This window comes from Anopheles merus, chromosome 2L (genome assembly GCF_017562075.2).
Source record: "Anopheles merus strain MAF chromosome 2L, AmerM5.1, whole genome shotgun sequence".
In the NCBI taxonomy this organism is placed as follows: domain Eukaryota; kingdom Metazoa; phylum Arthropoda; class Insecta; order Diptera; family Culicidae; genus Anopheles; species Anopheles merus.
The window spans coordinates 142,001-162,006 of NC_054083.1; the positions used below are offsets into that span (position 1 = coordinate 142,001).

A 20,006-nucleotide genomic window follows, 5' to 3' on the forward strand; every position below is an offset into this window, starting at 1 on the left:
CCAAGCAGTTCAATTGTAAACTTATTTTGTGTGATGCAGTTGAAAAGTCAAAATGCAAAGTAGCTTGAAAGAAAATCCACCACCGTTAATATTTTTTAATACGGTTTTATCAAAACGGCAAGCCAGTGATAAACCGTCTAAAGTTCTAACGCTGTACAACACGTCCCGGCCATCCTCGACGTCTTTCAACGTATTGGAAGCTGGATCGAAAAAGCCGCGAACGAAAAAGGAGGCCAGTGTTGCTACTGAGCCGCCTCCCTTGGCCTATTTTGGCGATGTTTCATAGAAATCTGTTGTGCAAAAGCGTAACATGCATGACGTGCCCAGCGTTGTCGCCCGTGAGCCATCTGTGTTGGCCTTTATTGACAGTGGAACAACACAATCTGTTAATCATTGCACGGTACCGGTGTCCAACATTAACGTCCGTGAACCATCTCCGTTGACAATTGACGTAGCTGAAAATCGGCAGAGAGCTGTGGAAAAACATCCCACGGAGACAGTTTCTAGCGTTGACGTCCGTGAGGCTCCTCCGCTAGCCTTTTTCGATGGCGTTTCTATAAAAGCTGCTGTGGAAAGCAACCGCACGGCGATTGCACCCAGCGTTGCTGAACGTCAACCATCTCCATTGGCCACTGTCGAAATATCCTCGATTGATCCGTGTATTGAGGCCATACAGGATTCTCATCCGGTTGAAGCACCGCTCCAGCTACCGTCAGCAACATCCTCAATAGAGTTGCACCACAGAACCGGTGCTCCTAGTGGATGTGCGGAAGAAAGGGTAATTTGTAGTACATGCTGCACACAGCTGGACACATTGTTAAATCTATTACAAGAACAAAACAAGCATTTGTTTAAGTTAACGAAAGCTATTATCCAGAAGAATGTTTTGAATAGCTCTTTTACCTGTCCAAATTGCCCCGCGAGTAATTCAAATTGTTTTACAATAGATGAAGTTGATGAAACACCTAGACCGGCTGAAATAGAAAACATAGAAGCTTTAGACAATTTTGAAAGTATGTTGAGCGACAAAAATGTATTTATCGCTACAGCTAGAAGAATATCGAATTCTCTTACTTCGAATACTCCAGACAATCGAATGCACGAAGCAGTGTTGAAGCTGTTTAGCGCCCCCTTCCTTTGCAAGTGCAGTTGGCTGGGCGGAGGAGCAAATGGTCCGAAGATTCCAATGTACCGGTACAAACATGTCCATCACCTTCTAATGGCCGTTGGTCGAACTTCAAATGAAACTGTAACGTTGAAAAGGGCGCAATTATTTTTAAAATCAAAATTGCGTAATTCCAAGAGCCGCCTTGCTTGCAAGAACATGCGCAAGAGTGTTGTTTGTAAACGAAATAAAAAGAATAATTAAATTACCTTCATAGTTATTCACTGCACTTCCTTCAGTCCACCTGAGTGATAATCGATGTTCAATATTGTCTTTCTTTGCTTTTTTCCTTCGCTTTGTCTTCTTTGCGGCATCATCGCTTTTGAGCAGCTCTTGAATTAAAAAGAAAATAAACATTAATTAAAAAAATGGGAATTTAACTAACATTGTGTCCATCATTGACTATGCACTAGACTAAAGGATGAAAAACAATTACCATAAAACGGTGCACTAATGCAGTGCGTAAAACTAATGCATATAATGTTTTCTTACCTTGATGAGTTCGCGTGTCGCAAGTATTAACGATGCGAAGGTCCTTCTTGTGTGGTTCCACCAAACAGTATACCATCTTGTTGTAGAATTGATGTACATAGGTTAGTGTGTCTGACGGTAGCATTGTGCCTGTGCATTTTGTGTTCTGTAAATTTCAAATAATAACGTTAGAAATGGTAACAATCATATCTTACCAATAAACTTACCTTTTTGTGAAGTGTTTGCCGTGCCTGTTTGCTAACGTCGTTTGCGGATGTGATGCTCAAAAAAGTTTTTATAATCTGCATTGCTATTTTTACTATTGTTATGTCGATTACACGGTTTAACGCAAAAGTTGATGTTGGGTATACAGTAATATAACTGAGGCTTTGTCATGTTACATATCCTGGCATCAGGGCAATTAGCCATTTAGGTTATATGCACATTATATAAAATGCAATTGTTTTTTTTTTGCTCAAATTGCACAACATATACTTCCTATGAAAAGCTTTATCATCAGCCATCCGTGTGTAGTAATCAACTTTACATAACTAAATGCTCTCTAGTGTGATCTACGCAAGAGAATTCCTAAGTTTTGTGTGTATTATTTTATATTTTATGTTATACATGTTATATATGTTATACATATATGTTATATATGTTACTCAATTGTAAGGTTAAAACCTTACTTCGACTAAACTATGGTTCTTTGTCATGGCTAAGCAAAAATGAACGAATTTAGATGACGTGGAAAGGTATGTTTACCAAAAAAAATTGATGCTGAAGTAAATAGCAAAACGAATTCACTGGCTATATTTTACAACACATCATTCTATGGTTCAAGCCCCGTATGGACTGACCTACTCGTAGCAAAGACTTTATAAGCCTCGTAAGCCGTAGCTATGCCATATACAATAAACGGAACGTGCTGATCGTTCCGCCAAATAGAAGAAAAATTCCTTTCCACTGGCAACCAACTATGGTCCTACAGGTATACAAATAGTTCAATCAATCTAATCTAAATTCACACTACAGATACTATTGTAAGATTAAGACTACTACTACTACTAAAAAGATCGAAGTAAGCTTAAATGTAAACGCAAAATTACATCTTAAACCTACTTACTCAACCTAAAGAAAAGAAAATTCAACCTAAACTTAAACTAACCTATAAAAAAATCAATACAGTTAAAAAAAAGGAAAATAAAAACTAGGTGCCATGTCAGCCGCATGAGCCATTGCCTGCCTTTCATATAACAGGCCAACAGAAAAAAAGCACAATTTATATTTGATTGTGCAAAAAAACAAACACACAAAACAAAACCCCAACCCGCTTTGTTCCATTAACCACGGGGAAAAGGCAGCTCGCCTGGAGGAGGCCTGATACGGATACGCAGTGTCCAGCACGGCAAACATGTCCTAACATTGCCCGTAGTGCTGTTAAAAAGGTCGTCGTCCCCCCCCCCCCCCCCCCCCCCCCCTTAATGTAAGCTTTGTCCACCTTCCCGTCCATATCACAGATGGATGGGCACGAATTATCCGGAGTTTCGGTGGAAGTTTACCTGTAACAAGAGGAAAAATTAGACCAGCTACTTTATGCAATTTCATGAATTTTTTACTTACCATGTGCAACCACACGTCGTCTTCGAGGGTGTCGAGGAGGCAAATGTTTTCGACTGAAGGGAGGAAATTAATCAGGAATAAAGGTGTGGAGAAGAGGAAAAAAGGCTATGGCGGAAGGAATTGTTGAGTTTGGTGAAGGATCAATGGGAGGGAGATTAAGAGGACGCGTGGGTTGCTTCACTGCAACCATTTTGCATCTGATTGCAGTCCATGGAACCTCCACCACCACAGCCGGCGCGTTTTCCATCGTTTGGTAAACGTGGATCTCAGCAGAAGACATTGGTGCAATAACACCGCCTTCTGCTGAGATCTCGTAAAGCGCGGCCATGGTTAAAAACCGGATCCCAACTACGGTGATATCGTGCGAGCCTGATGTTTTCGCACTCAAAAATTTAACTATGCCATTGTCCTTGGTCAAAAACCATTGGTCTTGAAATTTTGGCAGTAAGACAAAATCGGCGGTCACATGTAGACCGACACCATTTGCCTTCAACATCGGATACTGTGGAGCTGGCGGGGTAGCAACCAGATCAAGGCTCATTAGATCGCTTGATCTGTTTGCAATTTGCTCCACACATTTCGTGCCCGCTCGGACCCAGCGTGGAAAATTTTGCAAAAAATTTTCTGTTGCGTAGGCCGAAAAATCGTCGAGCGCTCCAAATTTTTCAACATCTTTATAAATGTGAACGAGAAGGTGGATGTTGCTTGTTAAATATTTTCGACCGTAGACTTGGCCGAAATTCTTCACAAATATGCGAAGATAATCTCGTGCACGGAGCCACAAGTGCTGATGAAATTTGGTCGAAAAAATTGTCACAGCACTAAAGTAGAGCAGGAAGTGACCATAGGCGATTGGATCAACCAGGTCCTTCAGAACCACAACTGATGCATAATGTAGATAGCTACGCCACTCGGTAGCTTTCCAAAAGGCGTGATATCTGAGAAGCCGAAATGATCGATGGATCTCAGTAGGAAGCTTTGTCTGCATTAAAAATTTAGACGCAGCTTCCATTTGGAGAGGTGTCCACTTTTTATTACGGGGAAATTTGCCGAACATAAATCCCCGTTGCATGAAACGTGTACACCCCTCGTCACACAGGTGTTCACGCTCCGAAGTGGGAGCGTTGTCGACTAAATCAAAATTATCTAATTCTTCTAAAGGTGTACGCCACTCCTGATGATGGTTCAATATGACTCTACCACGAAACCCTTCGTCCGTACGAAGGGGAGCATCGACGGAATCAAAAATAATTTTTTTTCCCTCTTCACACCACTCGCCATGGCAAGTGCACTTTAAACAACTGTCGTATCCGTTGTGGTTCGTCGTTGCTAAAAATAAAATATATATTGTATTTAGCTAAATTATTTACGATAATGTTATTTATTTCGTTACCTAATATGAACGCTCGAGCCGGTGTATCAGCGATAAAATTGCGTACCCGAAACTGCAACGTTTTATCGCCGATGGTCAAGCCTCCTCGCTGAATGATATTAAAATCATTCACTAGCGGCCGCAAAAATTCTTCCACACTTGACGGCTTTGTATGGCCACTATATGCGGCCACCAACATGAGTGGAAGCTTAGGCAAGTCTACCGCTTTCACCAGAATAGGCCAAACCTGGGTCGGCCCACCCTTATGTAGCGGTAGCCCGTCGACCGATACGTCTAACTTGAAAGGATCGTCTCGGGGTTCGATGTTTCTATAAATAATAATATAAAGGATTTTTTGTAGCAATTGAAACATAACTCAAAACATAACATACTTACTGAAAATACTTGGTCAGGACTGGCGATAATCCTCCGTACCAAAAGTCACCTCCCCCGATTTTATAAATGCTGCCAGCAGGACGGGGAGGTGTTCGCACCAAAGTCCGGCTATCTTTTGGAAGAGTGGCATCTACCTTCTTCCGTAGGATCGCCAGTAGCATATTGACCACCGAACGGGGGAGCTGACTCTTAATTGCAAAGAATCTAAGACAATCCAACAAACTTAGATGGTCAAAGATCTCATAAGAGTCATTCTCATCGGAAGCGCCGTGATAAAAATCGTCGCTGTCCTCCCCGTTCGGATAATGTTCCCCGTGGTCGAAATCATCAGCATCATCCGCGACGTTTTCAGCACTTGTTCCGGCAGTGCTTGATGTCGTAGCTTGGCCTTGCGGCACTTCCGGAACCGTTTCGTCATCCGAAAAGTCTTTATTGGGAAGATAATTTATAATCAACAGTATAATTAAATAAAAGACATGTAAAACAAATACAACGTTTCTTTCGAACTTGTTAAATTCGGATTTGGTTAATAAGGAAACAAATCACTTGCTGTGTGTACATATTTTTTAAAAATTTATTTATTCGAATTATAGTACGAATATAGTTTATATGATGAACGCTGTATTATCGAATATTTGTTTTCTGCTTTCCGATCCAACATTTGAATTGTTGATTCGGTGTTTTCCCGTCGCCACACTACAATGGCTACCTGCAATAATAGGAACGGACCAATTTTTGCCCGATTGACCAGTGCAACAAATAATGTATTTGATCATGATCGCACGGTTTTTAATTTACACTTGGATGGTTGTCAACCGCAATTATATGTTAAAGGCTTTTTAGAATTTATGGTATGAGAAGCAGGATAGTCAGTTCTGGTTTCGTACGGATAGTCAAGAATCGATTCACGTCCGGTCTTGTGGCATTTGCCATGGTGAACCTGTGGAAACCTTATCCGTTTTGCCAGTCTGAACCACTTTTCTTACCCTGCGCTACTGCTCTTAGCCACTTATCTAAGCCTTTTTTTATTTATTTTTTTTTGTCCAACACAATTAGCCCTGCCCTGCTTATAGGATGCTCGGCTCATGCGGTCCTTAAACCCATGACGGGCATGTTCATAGGTCGTGCTCTTGACGACTAGCGGCAACATTAAATGAATAATGTTTTTTCAAAACTAATTTTTGTTTTGTTTTGAAACACTTCTTCATATTTTACTTGACGTCCGCGACCTGCGCGGTCATGATGGACTATTTAAGTTTTTGATATATAATTAGTACCACGCAGCCGGATAGTCAGTCCGGCTACGGAAGGACGGTCCATACGTGGCTTGAACCCATGACGGGCATGTTGTTAAGTCGAGCGAATTGACGACTGTACCACAGGACCGCCCTTTTGAAACACATTTTTACACATTCACTGAACACTTAACACATTTACCACACTGAACACCGAATTGACGGAAATTGTAGGACGATTATAAATACAAAATATAATGCAATTGATTCGCACATTTTTTGTCTCATTCCGTTTTTCACGCCGCGGCTTTTTGACACACGCACATATATCCCGGGTATGATAATATGTTTTTTTTTTCTTGCACCGATTCGCACATAGAAATTTTTATTTTGGTGCCCTTAAATCAATGCACCGAATTCTTCTTCTTTTGACACTACAACCGCTGCCGATCAAGGCCTGGCTGTATCCACTAGTGAAGTGGCATTGGCTTTCAGAGACTTTTTTTTTGCTACCGTAGCGGGATAGTCAGTCCTACGTATGGGGGCACGGTCTATTCGAGACTTGAACCCATGACGGGCATGTTGTGAAGTTGTATAAGTTGACGAATGTACCACTAGACCGGTCCGACCGCTTTTACACAGAATTATTTTACACTGAATTATACTGCACATTTTATATAATATTAAATAATATAACATGGTATGCACTGACAAATAACCACTCACTTTTTTACTTACCCATGTTTGGCAGCGGGACAAACCCATCGTTTGCCTCTTGCAGAGCCTCCTGGTACGAGAGCTCAATCTCGTCCATGAGCTTACGACACTTTGCATAAAAATGCCCATTTTGGCTGCAGTTTTGCGACATTTTTGCACTTTTCTAACTCACTTTTCTAACACACTTGACGAACACTTGCACTTGGCACTTGGTAAACCACACAGAATGACAAAAAGTTTGACAGCAGAAACGTAGCACCACTACAATCCAAAATATGCCTACCTCACACATACACTCTCATGGCTAAAATGTTGGCGCGTGCTCGTTAGGATGAGATTTTTTCATAGCACACTTTTTTCATCATCGCTGTTTCTCTCGTTCGCTTCAGCCAAGCAAAAAAAACTCGGTTTTGCTCTTCGTCTGATTTGGAGAGCGCACGAAGGGGTTTCGGGTTCCATCTCCAACAACAACAACCACACGAGGAGGCTCGGGGACACTCATCAGGGGAAAATCGCTCAAATTAGAGCGAGAGACAGATAGAAAAAGTGAAAGGTCAATATAAAATCTTCGGCTTTTGACCGTTGGGGACGGATCACTTGAATACCCCGCGACGCGAAATCGCGTCACACGTTTGCTTAACCTTTGCTTAACGATTGCTTAAAGGAAGACGGCGGTTAAGCAAGCGCGCGACATGATTTTGAGTGACGATGAGTGATTTTGAGTGTCTCTGAGTGCCCAGCCCCCCCCTTTCCCCGCTTTTTCGTTCGTTTCCTACCCCGGACCATCCGCTCCTAGCCCCAAATGCAAAATGAAACACTCCATCGTTTCAAAAAAAGGGATATATTTTAACATTTAACGTAACAATAAGCAATTTACAACGCATTATAATAATAATCTTCACTTCATCGACTAATTTATCACTCTTTCGGGGGCCTTTTTCCTTCTGTACCGGCACTTCTTCGTGTGATGATTTCCTCCGTGTGTTCATGAAGTATTTTACACCATAGTTGAATGGCACAGCGTAGAATAAATGCATTTATTGGTAATGCAGTGAAGCTAGAATAGATAACCCAAACAAATTAGGAAATAAACACAATCGGGAAAGACATTTTCCAACATACCATGGTGCTGTTGATTGCTAGATGTTGAGCAATTTCGAGGATCCTTTTTTCGTCTTGTTATTCACATCACGCTTAGAATTTGCGACACACCTGTTAAAAAATACTTAATGGGACATTATATTACAATTAAACTTACATGAACTAGCTATTTTGCCTTGTAAAGACAACTTTTTTGGCTAACAGATTTCTTTTGCTCGCCATGGCTGCTGCAAACACCAACAATGATTGAACTGTCAAACGCGCTAACATTGCTTTGAGACAGGTCGGTCAATAATTGTGACAGCAGCCATAATGTCAATATTATTGATGGTGTATGTGTGTTATATTTCTTTTTAAAGCCTAAAACTATTTGAAAAAGGGCATTGTCGTCATTATTTTAAATTATATTTAAATCAGAAATAAATATATGTTTTAAATTATAACTTTACGGCGAAATAATTTAACAATCTCCAAGAAAATATTCACTTGAATTATTTTTAGCCTCTATATGACATAAGGTTGACTGTTTTTCATGCAAAACCTTTTCCATTCTATGTTGAAGATTCAAACGTGAATGCACTTGTTTATGTACGCCGAAACAGATTGTGGACTGCTTAAATTTTGCGATTACAATACGCTTAGTTAAACGATAATTTAGTTCACAAAAGTAAATAGTTACCACAAATTGTTAAAATATTTCCATTTAATATTTTGGTAATGTTACAGTCAAGAACAAAATGGCGAACAATCCTGGAGAAAACATTTTGCAGGAGTTGCAGCTTATCAAATCTGCTACACAAGCAAATCTTGTACAAACGGCACGAATGACCACGGTGGTGGCTGGCATTTCTGTTGCAATAAAGGATATTGTAAATACGAATGCATTTAAGGAAAGAAGCAACGAAACTAATCTGGAAACAGAAAGCACTGTCCAGCGACCGATGTTTCATCCTGCGGTCGTTACCAACAAGCAACAACTGGACAGTTTAGAGTCCAGTCTTTCATTAACATCTAATGCAGAAGCGTTACAAAATTGGTTAAAAGCACAAATGCAATCAACAGATAAATTTCAAAGGATTCACGAATCATTTTACGATGTGTTCTGTCGTAAGTTTGTGGTACAGTGCAATTGGAGAGGTGTTTCGCGAAATGGCTCGGAAAAGGTAGCGTTAGTGGCATACCGAAACATTCTGAAAGTCTTCAAACGGGTAGGAGGTGCCCAGACAACAGAAAAAGATGTCGAGCAATTATTAAAAAACAAAATTAGTAATGCAAAAAGTGCAAGCTTAACAAGAGGAATAACTAAAAGCGTAGTGCATAAAGCGCACAAGCGAAACAAAAAACAAACGAACTAGTTAAGTTATTTTAGTATTGTTGACTATTACTTTGTTAGGAACATATTAGTTTTATAAGAGATGGAATAGACCTGGGCTCTATAAATAATGTTTAGTTAAATATACGTGAACTATTGAAACATGTTTGTTCGTTTACTTTTACAGTTGGTACCCATAAGCTCTTTTCTATTTTGAGTTCGATGCGGTGCCGCAAAAACCAAAGTTATTTATTTAACTGAAATTTTAAATTAATAAAAATCATGTCATTTATTAAAGTTAAAATCACGATTAGTAAATAAATAAACGACTTGTTTTTTGTTGAATAATTTTTAATAAACTATTTTACATATTATGCGTTCCTAAACGTGTGTAACAAAGGAAATAAAGCTATTGAATTTGGCTGGGGTGTTGTCCTTACAGGCATTTGCAATAAAGACCGCGATGGTTTAAAAATTGGAACGAGCTTACATAGCACAGATGTACAGGGGACCTCTACCCTTATTGTAGGAACATTAAGCTTAACTTTGTAGATACAAATTTCAGTCGATGATAAATGTATATCTGTTATCACATTGTCCTCATCAGACACTACATTAAAAAGTTCCTCACATGATTCGATTAAATCGCCAACAATTATAAAGGAATCACAAGCATCTTTCTTTGCTTTTACAAATTTAATAATATTCCTTTCTTCAGTTAAAAACCATTGGTTCTGGAACTGTGTGTGAAGGGAAAAATCCTCGGTAATAAAGAAACGGCCGTTTGGTCTAAGTCTCGGGTATATAAGTTTCGCGATGTTTTTGGCTTTTACTACTTGACTGCGTTCGGTTAGACGACCAGCTACTTGTTCAACTATATTAGTGCCTGATTTTACGTCTTGCTTAATAAATCTTAAATTATTTTCATAATCGTATGCGGAATATAAATCCAGAGGCCCAAGCTTTTCAACTTCATGAGCAACATGCTGAAGGTTATGAACATTGCTGGTTATGTTAGACCGTCCATAATATTTCCCAAAGTGTCTAAAGAATTCGTCCAACATTATTTTTGCCAGAGACCAATATTGTTGATGGGCCCTTGAAGAAAATATTGTTATCGCAGAAAATAACATCAAAAAATGGTTAAATGAACCTTCATATTGATAAAAATCTTCTAGTATAACTACGCTTAAATAATGGAAGAAGATACGGTATTCTGTAGCTTTCCATTGCGCAATTTCATCAAGGGACCGGATTCTACGAGGTATTTCATAGGGAAGCCTAATTTTGATTATATAGGCAGATACTACTTCCTTCTGACGAGGATAAATATGGCCTAATAGTTCGAAAGTGTTGTTCAAAAACCCTACTAGTATTTTTTGAAATATTCCCTCATCCAATAAATGCAACCTGTCGGACACTGGCATTCCTTCGACCATATCAAAGTCATCGATGGCTTCCAAAGGACTGCACCATTCTTTATGATGAGCTTTGTCATCTCTTTGCCTAAATCCAACGTTCGTGCGTGGAGGTGCATCGATGGAATCTAAAATAATTTTTTTTTATTAGGTCCAACCTGAATAGTTGTCCCAACACATGTGCATTTCAAGCATCCATGTCTGGCATTGAAATTCATTGTAGCTGCAAATATACGGATGGAAAAGTTGGTGAAGCATATGGTATGGAAGCTATAATTACTTCCTTAGTAAAATCATAAACATACCTTTCAAAGTGGCCCGCATCGGCGAATCTGCAATAAAAGCCCGAAGAACCATTGGCACCAACTTATGCTTAAACTGAAGGCCTCTTTTTTGGAGATCGTTTATTTCCTTCAGCAAAGGATTCAAAAATTCTCCAATACTATGGGGTTTCTTCGGGCCTCCATAAGTTCCAATGACAAATGGTGGAACTTTTGGTAATTCGACCACCCTTATTTGTATTGGCCAAAGCTGTTTACGGGAACTTCTAAACAGTGGAAGCCCGTCGATAGAAACATCGATGGTAAATATGTCCGGTTCAGGATCAATATCTCTGTAATATACACACATCGAATGAGAAATTTCATTTAGTACCAATATGTTTGAAAAATACTTACTCAAAATATTTAAGAAGCACTTTTTCTATGCCACGGTACCATAATTTACCCCCATTAATTGGTGTAATTTCTGATTTAATATCGGCTTCAGTTTTTAGCAAAGTTCTTTTTGTTTTAGGGACTTTAGCTTTAAAGAACTTCCTTAAGATGGCAAGGAAGCCTTCTGTTAAAAAACATGAGGCACGGCCAAGAATGATAAGATGCACAAGTGCATCCTTCAAATTCAATTTTTTCATGAATTCGAAGCGATCATTGGCATCAGTCACAACATCTGCCGAATCATAGATATCTTCAAATTCATGAAAATCGTTCGATGTTGTGGTTGCGTTCGATGTTGTGGTTGCGTTCGATGTTGTTGTAGTGGTAGATGTTGTTGGCTCTGCCGAACTACATCCTGCAAACAACAATTCCAAATCTTCTGGTGTAACTTCTAGAGATGAAAATAAAAGGGAATATTAAAAATGATGGTTTGTATGTACCAAGGACCTGACTAAACCTCGCCTAACATGGATCCTGAATTCCAGATTATACCCAACAACAAAACGGATATTTTCCTTAAGAAATTAACTCCCCCCTCGCAAGACACACACACACACACACACACACACACACACACACACACACACACACACACACACACACACACACACACACACACACACACACACACACACTATTTTAATCACTTTCTTTAAGCTAACGGTGGCTAAGCTGATTTGTTCGTAGATTGCTGGAAACATTCAATTTCATTGTTTCTACTTACCCACTCCAAGGTCCGGCCAAACAGAAGTCGAAGCCGTTTCAAGCGTGATGTTTAATGCATCCACATTCCTTTCGACCTCATCCATCAACCGAGCCCTCTTCTTATAAAAATTTCCCGTCTGTTTCGAACGCTTAGACATGATGGTTTATTCTAAAATAGATTTAAGTATACTTTATTAATAAATACGAGAATGCAGCAAACCGAACTTACCGCTTTGAAAAATGGAACAGAATTAAACTGTCAAAACACACGGTGAAAACAACTTCTTCGTGAACAAGAATCAAGCTAAGACTAGAAGAAGCAGCACGAAGTGAGTTCGCACGAGAAAATAACAAAAAACCAAGCAAACCATGGAGTAAGAACAAATGTAATCGCGCGACAAAGCAGAACTTGGACCAAAAGGGTAAAAAATATCGCGAAGGTAGGGAGAAACACTGCAACTTTGAGATCCGTGAGTGGGGTTCTCATATTTTGCACCGCGGGGTAATTTCGCCAATTCAAGTTCTTATTCAAGCGCTTACAGGGTTTTCCATTCCAATTAACAACTGTTCACAGTCAACTAGCAATCCTCGATTTGAAAAACACGATTGTCTACCACTTACAAACAAGCCAAGCCGTTTTTGGTACACTGTCCATTTCAATTTCACAATTGTCGTCTTCGAAAACACACGTCAGATGCGGCACGGGTTGTTTTGGTTTTGGCTGGAACGTGTATCACTTGAAGTTGGGAAAGCTGAGCAACATGGCCATGTTAGGCAGTTTTATATATATTTTAATTTTTAATACAATGCAAAATTTTTTACATTAATCCGTGCTTTTACTGGTAGCAAATGAAAAAAAATTACAACGTCCCAAAATAACTTAAAAACTGTAACGCTCTAAGAATAACGTAAACCAAATGATAAAACTGCTTAGCATGTCCATATTGCTTAACTTTTCCATATTCTCATATTCAATCAAGACCTGTTTACAGCGTGGTTCAATTCTTATACACAAGTGATACACGTTCCAGCCAAAACCAAAACAACCCGTGCCGCATCAGACGTGTGTTTTCGAAGACGACAATTGTGAAATTGAAATGGACAGTGTACCAAAAACGGCTTGACTTGTTTGTAAGTGGTAGACAATCGTGTTTTTCAAATCGAGGATTGCTAGTTGACTGTGGACAGTTGTTAATTGGAATGGAAAACCCTGTATTCAAGGGATCTCTGAGTGCTGGTGACCGTTGGGTTCTCTCTTGGCACACGAAGAGAGTTCTCCTCCACACTTCGTGTTTTTGACTTCACCCAGCTCACTCGCACTCATGCGCTTTTTCTTCCTTCGCATGCGCCTGTGACTTTAGAGAGAATTTTTTCTCCTAGCAAAACGAGTGTATCAGCTCTCTCAGCACCGTTAACTTCTGCATCTCTCTCTGACTCATTGGCGTTTTCGTCCATTGCATTCATCTGGCACTTGCAAAATTTTTGATTCCTGTATCACTGTGAAACACGCAAATCAAGTGGAAATGCATTATAAACAAACGCCACAAAGGTAGGTTTTATTCATTGATTATTCATTGATGCAGATTACTATGGATCAATCGGTGAAAAAATCGAAGCGAACCGGGCAGTTTTTCAACCGGATAAATCAGCGCGCAGAAGGGGAAATGGTGGTTGAAGAAGGTGAATCAAGTGGTCATCAATTACCTGTAGGTAATTTCATAAATGTTTTGTTTTTTTGTAGTAAATTATTTGAATAAATGTTGTAAAGTGGTTGCTGATAAATATTATATAGTTTTGTGTCAAGTGATGTGTAAAATGTTATATAGAAACGACAAGAATCATATAAACATTATATGTGTGTTTGTGCTTCTGTGTATGAATGTGTATTTTGTGTTTAGAGTTTACGTTCGACGATTATGATGTCTTGATTTGTACAGTTAAAGAAATTATAAATCACTGTTTAAATTGCGCAAAACCTACACAAACCGTTATGTACAAGAAGGGCTAGTTTTGTGTCAGTGTATTACTTTATTAACTTTTCTGTCGCTTGCGGAGTGGAAGAAGAAGTGATCGGCAAACTTTGCATGTTAAAACAAGACACAAGATTGTGTGAAAAATTGTATAGAGACATATTAAAAAAGCTCGTAACGCTTATGATTCAAGCATAAAATTTTGTAAATTGTTGGAAAAACGACGGAAAAAATCGCTATTTTGGTAGCAAAGAGCCGCATACAGCTTGCGAGCTGCAAGTTTTTTATAAGATCGCTCTGATTGTATCGGATACTGAAATTGGCCATTTTGCTGAAGAATTGCCATTTTATCGCAGAAAGTTAACATGTATAAGCGGCGAAGCAAGCCAAAGATCGACGACGGGTATTGTGTCAAATATTAGTTAGATACAAATGATAGCATAACAACAAAATATAATATAAACACTATAAACGGCTGTCCTTCCTCAACCAACAAAAAATAAATATTTTGAGTACAATGCTTTCCAAAGGTAGTGAAATATGATTAAAATGATAATACATGATAATAATATTTACAAAAATCTCATGGTCTACCGAGAAATAAAAATTTATGAAAAAACTTGCCCACTAAAAAGCACATATTCAGTAGTTGGCAGGGAATCGAAGTTCAACCAGTGAATTTGGACTGTATAATCTTTATTTTTTATTATAATTCTTCTTGATAAAACAAATAAAAGGTAATGCAATCATTATAACATGAATTGAGACAATCATAAAAGGTAAAAAAACACAATAGAACGCCATTCGATAACCCGCTTTTGATCTAGTGCGGATCACCGAGCGTGAACTGTATGCATCAAGTGTGTTAGATTTAAAAATTAGGAATGCTTAAATCTTTCAAACATACAAGCAGCAATTGTAAACAGACAAAGAAAATAGATAGCTGTATGGACCAAAAATAAATGAAAATAGTAATATATGATTGATAATAAATAGTACTGGTCCCCAGGTATATTCGTCAACTCGATTAACTCAATAAAATTCCTGTCATAGGTTCAAACCTAGAATGGACCGATCCCCCGTATGAAGGGCTGTCCTGATGTGCGATACCCAGTTCAATGTTTCATACATTATGTAAGATGGCAAATAAACAATGTTTAACAATTTCATTACCAGTGTACATATTTTGACCATTTTAATCCAAGTAGCCTTAGCATCTGCTAAAACCATCTACATAGCCGGGCGAGTATAGTGTCCTTTACACAGAAATGACTATTCTGTGTAGGCAAAGGACTAGACCTCTAACAGTTAATTGACCTATTTAATTAAAATAATTGAATAAATTTCAGCTATTGACCCGCTAGTCGAAGAAGTTCTAGAGGGAGAATCTTCAGCTTCGTCCGATGACGGGTCAAGCGAGGAGGACGATAACGAACCACTAATAACAGCGGGGTTTAATGTCCACGCTCATACTTTGGATGACTGTTTTCGGTACTGGGCGTTAAAGTGCAATGTGCCTCATTCAACATTAAATTTATTGTTGCACATAATGCGAGAACGGACGGATATACGGCTACCGAAAGATGTACGGACATTGTTGAAGACAAGCACGGCACCAAAAAATATTATGAACGTCGCTGGGGGGCAATATTGGTACAACGGTTTGGGAAAGTGCCTTCAACAAAGATTAAGGTAAGATTGTAGAAATAAGCTAAATAATGTTAGACCCCATGACACTGCGATAAAAACGATCGCAAATTTACAGTACTAGATAAGTACAATGGTATGACATTCGAAATTTTATTAGCGATTGTCTATTTCATCACTTGTTGCTTATTTTACTATTGCAAACTATATACTAACTTTATTAGATTGTTGTCTGTATTAGATTAGATTGTCTACTGCTTGTTTTGAGTTGTTGTAATAAATCATAATTCATAAACGAAAAATTATTATACAAGAAGTTTTGCAGGAGTGAATCTTTCAAATCTGTATGATAAAGATGTTTTGTTGTTGTTACATTCCCATGTACTTTTCGATCAATATATCAGTTTTTTTTGTTTGTTTAGGAACCACCAGGTAGCACCCAATGCTGAACTGGAAATAAATATTTCTATAGATGGCATACCGTTACATAAAAGCGGCCGCACATCTTTTTGGCCTATACTGGCCAGCATCCATAAGATGCCAAGCGTCAAACCGATGACTGTGGCTATATTTTGTGGATCGAAAAAACCAGATTCGCTCGAGCAGTACCTTCGTCCATTAGTAGATGAATTTAATAATCTTATTGATAAAGGTATTGCAGTGGGAAATAATGACACAACGGTCAAAATAAAAGTACGCTGATTGCTGATTCACCGGCACGATCATGCATTAAAGGTAAAACAAAAACAAAACAATATAAGGGGTCTATAAAGATGCGTATGTAATTTGTTGTCTTAAAATAAATGAAGAAATAAAGAAATAGGGACCAATGTAGAGGCTTGTGTAAAGGTGGAGGGGGGGGGGGGGGACCAAAGGGACCAATATAAAGGTGGAAAAATTGATTCTGGTTTTATCTTTTTTAACGCTCCTTAGAACTTTTTCTTCTATATTGCTTTACACGGAAGGGGCTACAAAATATAAACTAATCTATTCGTCACTTAAGTTAAGCTAGTAGGTTAGGATAAAGCCAGGTTGTTTATAATCGATTAACGTTAATCATTTAATTAACAGTAACAGCTCGTCATGGGTTTGATCCCCAAATAGACCGTGCCGCCATTCGTAGGATTGACTATCCTGCTAGGGGAGGAAATCAAATAGTCACTGAAAGCCAAAGCCCACTAGTGGTATAGGCAGGCCTTGACCGACAACGGTTGTTGAGCCAAAGAAGAAGAAGAAGAACATGGTTTAGTAAAGCAAAAATTCGTGTAATTAAAAACTAATGATTTTTATACTTTCTTTTAAGGCGTTATAGCACACAATGGCAAACATGGGTGTCTTAAATGCACTGTTGTTGGTTATCACCATCCTATATCACGGACTATGTGCTTCCCGGATACCAAAGCTCCTCTAAAAAATGATTTGGATTTCCGTAGGCGTAACTATAAAGAACACCAGAAGGAACTAACGCCACTACTTCATATACATGGCTTGGATATGATAAAGCAAATTATTATCGCCGAAGAACTACATTTAATGCATCTTGGTGTTGAGCGAAAATTACTGCACGGGTGGAATTACGGTTTGTGGGGAGCTGAGAAGTGGTCTGATGAAGTAAAAGAAGAAATATCTTCGGAGCTGAGACGCATAGTTTTGCCATCGGAGATCCATCGCAAGCTACGCGGGTTGGACGATTTAAAGTTTTGGAAGGACTCTGAGTATAGTTCCTTTTTGCATTATGCTGCCCCTATCATTTTAAAAGGTAGAATTAGTAATGGTGCATATATCCACTTCATGCTTTTCCATTGCGCAGTTAAATTTCTTTCTTCTAACACTTATAAAAGACAATGGGACACTGCTGATAAATTTCTTGAACAATTTGTTACCGACTATGCCCAGATTTACGGAGAGGGTTACGTGAGTAGCAATATTCACAACCTGCTACATGTTACTGCAGGGGTAAGGCAATTTGGCCCTCTCAGCACATTGTCAGCATACATTTTTGAAAATGCTCTTCAGGTAATGAAGAACGTGCTAAGAAGTGGTTGGAAAAATCTGGAGCATGTAATTAATCGGCTGTCCGAATTAGACAATTTTTATGCTTCAGAACCAATGAAAATTTTGTATGAAATCGAAGGCCACGGAGATAACGTTACATTACAAATGAATGATTATATTTTGAAGAAAGGTAATAGAGATGGATGGTTTCTTTCAACAGAGTACGAAGTTATTCAGTTTTGTTCGGCAGCGAAGGTAACTTCTTCTGTTGTAATAACTGGAAAGAAATTCATGGGCCGTAATAAGGCAACTTACAATTTCCCCGTTTCTTCAAAATATTTGCATACATTTGAATGTAACGTTAAAGACTCATCAACAGCCACAATTAATATAAACCCGAGCAGAATTTTCTGTAAACTAGTTGCAATTCCACTTGGTGAAAACGGGCGAACACATTTTACCCCGCTTATTCACACCCTGCCAAAGGTATACAGCGATGCACCGATGGAGTAAAAAAAGTAAGCATGTATAAATTATAAAATATATGTAGCAAATAGTTTATGTCTGTCAAGTGCATCAAACAATTTATTCACTATTTTGTACTCTAATCATCACATTATTTCAGTATAATATATCGTATATAGGAACTGTAAATTTCATCATTTGATTTCATTATCACATATTTCACTGTCGTTATATCGTATAAATCGCTATAAGCTCAATCATCCGTTGTTGTAACATTTGCTGGACCGATGACGCCAGATTGCACCGAATGCTCTACGTATTGACGCAAATTCCGTATCTCACGTAACAGCATATTTGTGTCTGCCTTTGTCGCAACATCACGAAGCAGTATCATTGCTTCCGGAGCGTTTAATGCCGAGGAAGAGTGAGGAGTGTTTAAATCTGTTCTTTCATTATCTAATTGTGGTGAATAAAACGCATTGGTGGTCATTGGAGATATTGGTGGGAAGTTTGTTGAGTCATCCGCGTCAACTAACAGGCAATCTAACTCTGCATCATTCATTGCCATATTAACCATCGTTGTAGAAAGATGTTTCGTCTTTTTAACCACTGCAGAAGATTTCCGTTTTGCTTCAAACGGTTCAGGAGAGAATGGCCCACAATCTTCCATACATGGCATACCCGACATGCCGGGTAAACCAGGTAGTGGATTTGTCGAACAGTAAAGAACAGCGGATGCTGAAGAACCTACATTCGCAACAGATGGTGATGGCGCTGGTTTGTTTCGTGTTTGTTTGGCTTTTCTTGGTGCGGACTTTGATGCATAAATACTTTTTTCAGCCCTGTTTTTTGCTGTACTTGGCAGCACCACAGTATCAACACATTCCACTGTGTGAACGGATGAAGGGCGCGGTGGTGTAAGCGACGCTGCTGGCTTCACGGATGGAACAGCCACTCCGGATTATAGTGGCACCAACGGCGGCAGCACCACAGTATCAACATATTCCACTGTGTGAACGGATGAAGGGCGCGGTGGTGTAAGCGACGCTGCTGGCTTCACGGATGGAACAGCCACTCCGGATTATAGTGGCACCAACGGCGGCAGCACCACAGTATCAACATATTCAACTGTGTGAACGGATAAAGGGCGCGGAGGTGGCAGTGGCGCAGTCAGCTTAACGGGTGGACAAGCCACTCCGGATGATACTGGCACTGACAACGGCGGCAATACCACCGGATCAATGCCATTCGCTGGCACTGATATAAATGATGTTGGTCCGTATACATTTGTTGTTATTGTGCGGTTGCTGGCTTGACCCAGCAATTTGTTTGGCTAAAACAGAAACATAACGCATTACTTGTTGTTTTGATTTGTACCGTCACATAAATTGTGAGCTTCGATTACTTACCGTGTTATAAAACTTGTTCATATTAGATCATATGCTTTACCAACAATTGTCGCTGTTTTAATAATTCAGATTTTTGTATTATCATTTTCTTCCACAGCCAAACCAAATCTCAACTTGTCGAGGGACGCCCAGCGAAAACACCGGTATAGATTTCTCGTGAACCAGCAACAGCAAAACAAAAGGCACATCAAGCCCCCATGCAATATTATCCATATGCTTTCTTGCTCTGTCCAACTGAGTATGACTCTGACAGAGCTAGGTTGAAAGAGGAGGAGAGCATGTTGATTTG

The 20,006-nt window shown here is 39.1% G+C and overlaps 2 protein-coding genes and 1 long non-coding RNA gene across 5 annotated transcripts; all 3 read right to left on the reverse strand.

The window, feature by feature from the left end:
* Positions 1-371: 371 nt before the first annotated feature.
* LOC121594734 lies at positions 372-2,960 on the reverse strand. Of its 2 annotated transcripts, none has more exons than XR_006005013.1 (6): positions 1,864-2,960; positions 1,658-1,802; positions 1,375-1,497; positions 1,075-1,247; positions 904-974; positions 372-755 (listed from the first exon to the last, which is right to left on the reverse strand). It is a non-coding gene; the product is annotated as an uncharacterized LOC121594734 (long non-coding RNA). The 2 variants fall into 2 exon arrangements; XR_006005012.1 differs by having other exon boundaries at positions 372-823; positions 904-995.
* A 179-nt stretch (positions 2,961-3,139) lies between these two features.
* Positions 3,140-5,502, reverse strand: LOC121594719. The gene is made up of 2 exons (XM_041918338.1): positions 4,653-5,502; positions 3,140-4,588 (listed from the first exon to the last, which is right to left on the reverse strand). Exons 1-2 carry the CDS (start codon positions 5,002-5,004, stop codon positions 3,327-3,329), a joined length of 1,614 nt encoding a protein of 537 aa, XP_041774272.1. The 5' UTR covers positions 5,005-5,502; the 3' UTR covers positions 3,140-3,326.
* Positions 5,503-9,061: 3,559 nt separating this feature from the next.
* Positions 9,062-12,719, reverse strand: LOC121594722. Of its 2 annotated transcripts, none has more exons than XM_041918340.1 (5): positions 12,461-12,719; positions 12,251-12,400; positions 11,488-11,917; positions 11,116-11,423; positions 9,062-11,033 (listed from the first exon to the last, which is right to left on the reverse strand). In XM_041918340.1, the coding sequence occupies exon 5, from the start codon at positions 10,829-10,831 to the stop codon at positions 9,764-9,766; it is 1,068 nt and encodes a 355-aa protein (XP_041774274.1). In that variant the 5' UTR covers positions 10,832-11,033; positions 11,116-11,423; positions 11,488-11,917; positions 12,251-12,400; positions 12,461-12,719; the 3' UTR covers positions 9,062-9,763. Both variants share the same exon structure in this region, with proteins under 2 accessions (XP_041774274.1, XP_041774276.1).
* Between the last annotated feature and the right edge of the window lie 7,287 nt (positions 12,720-20,006).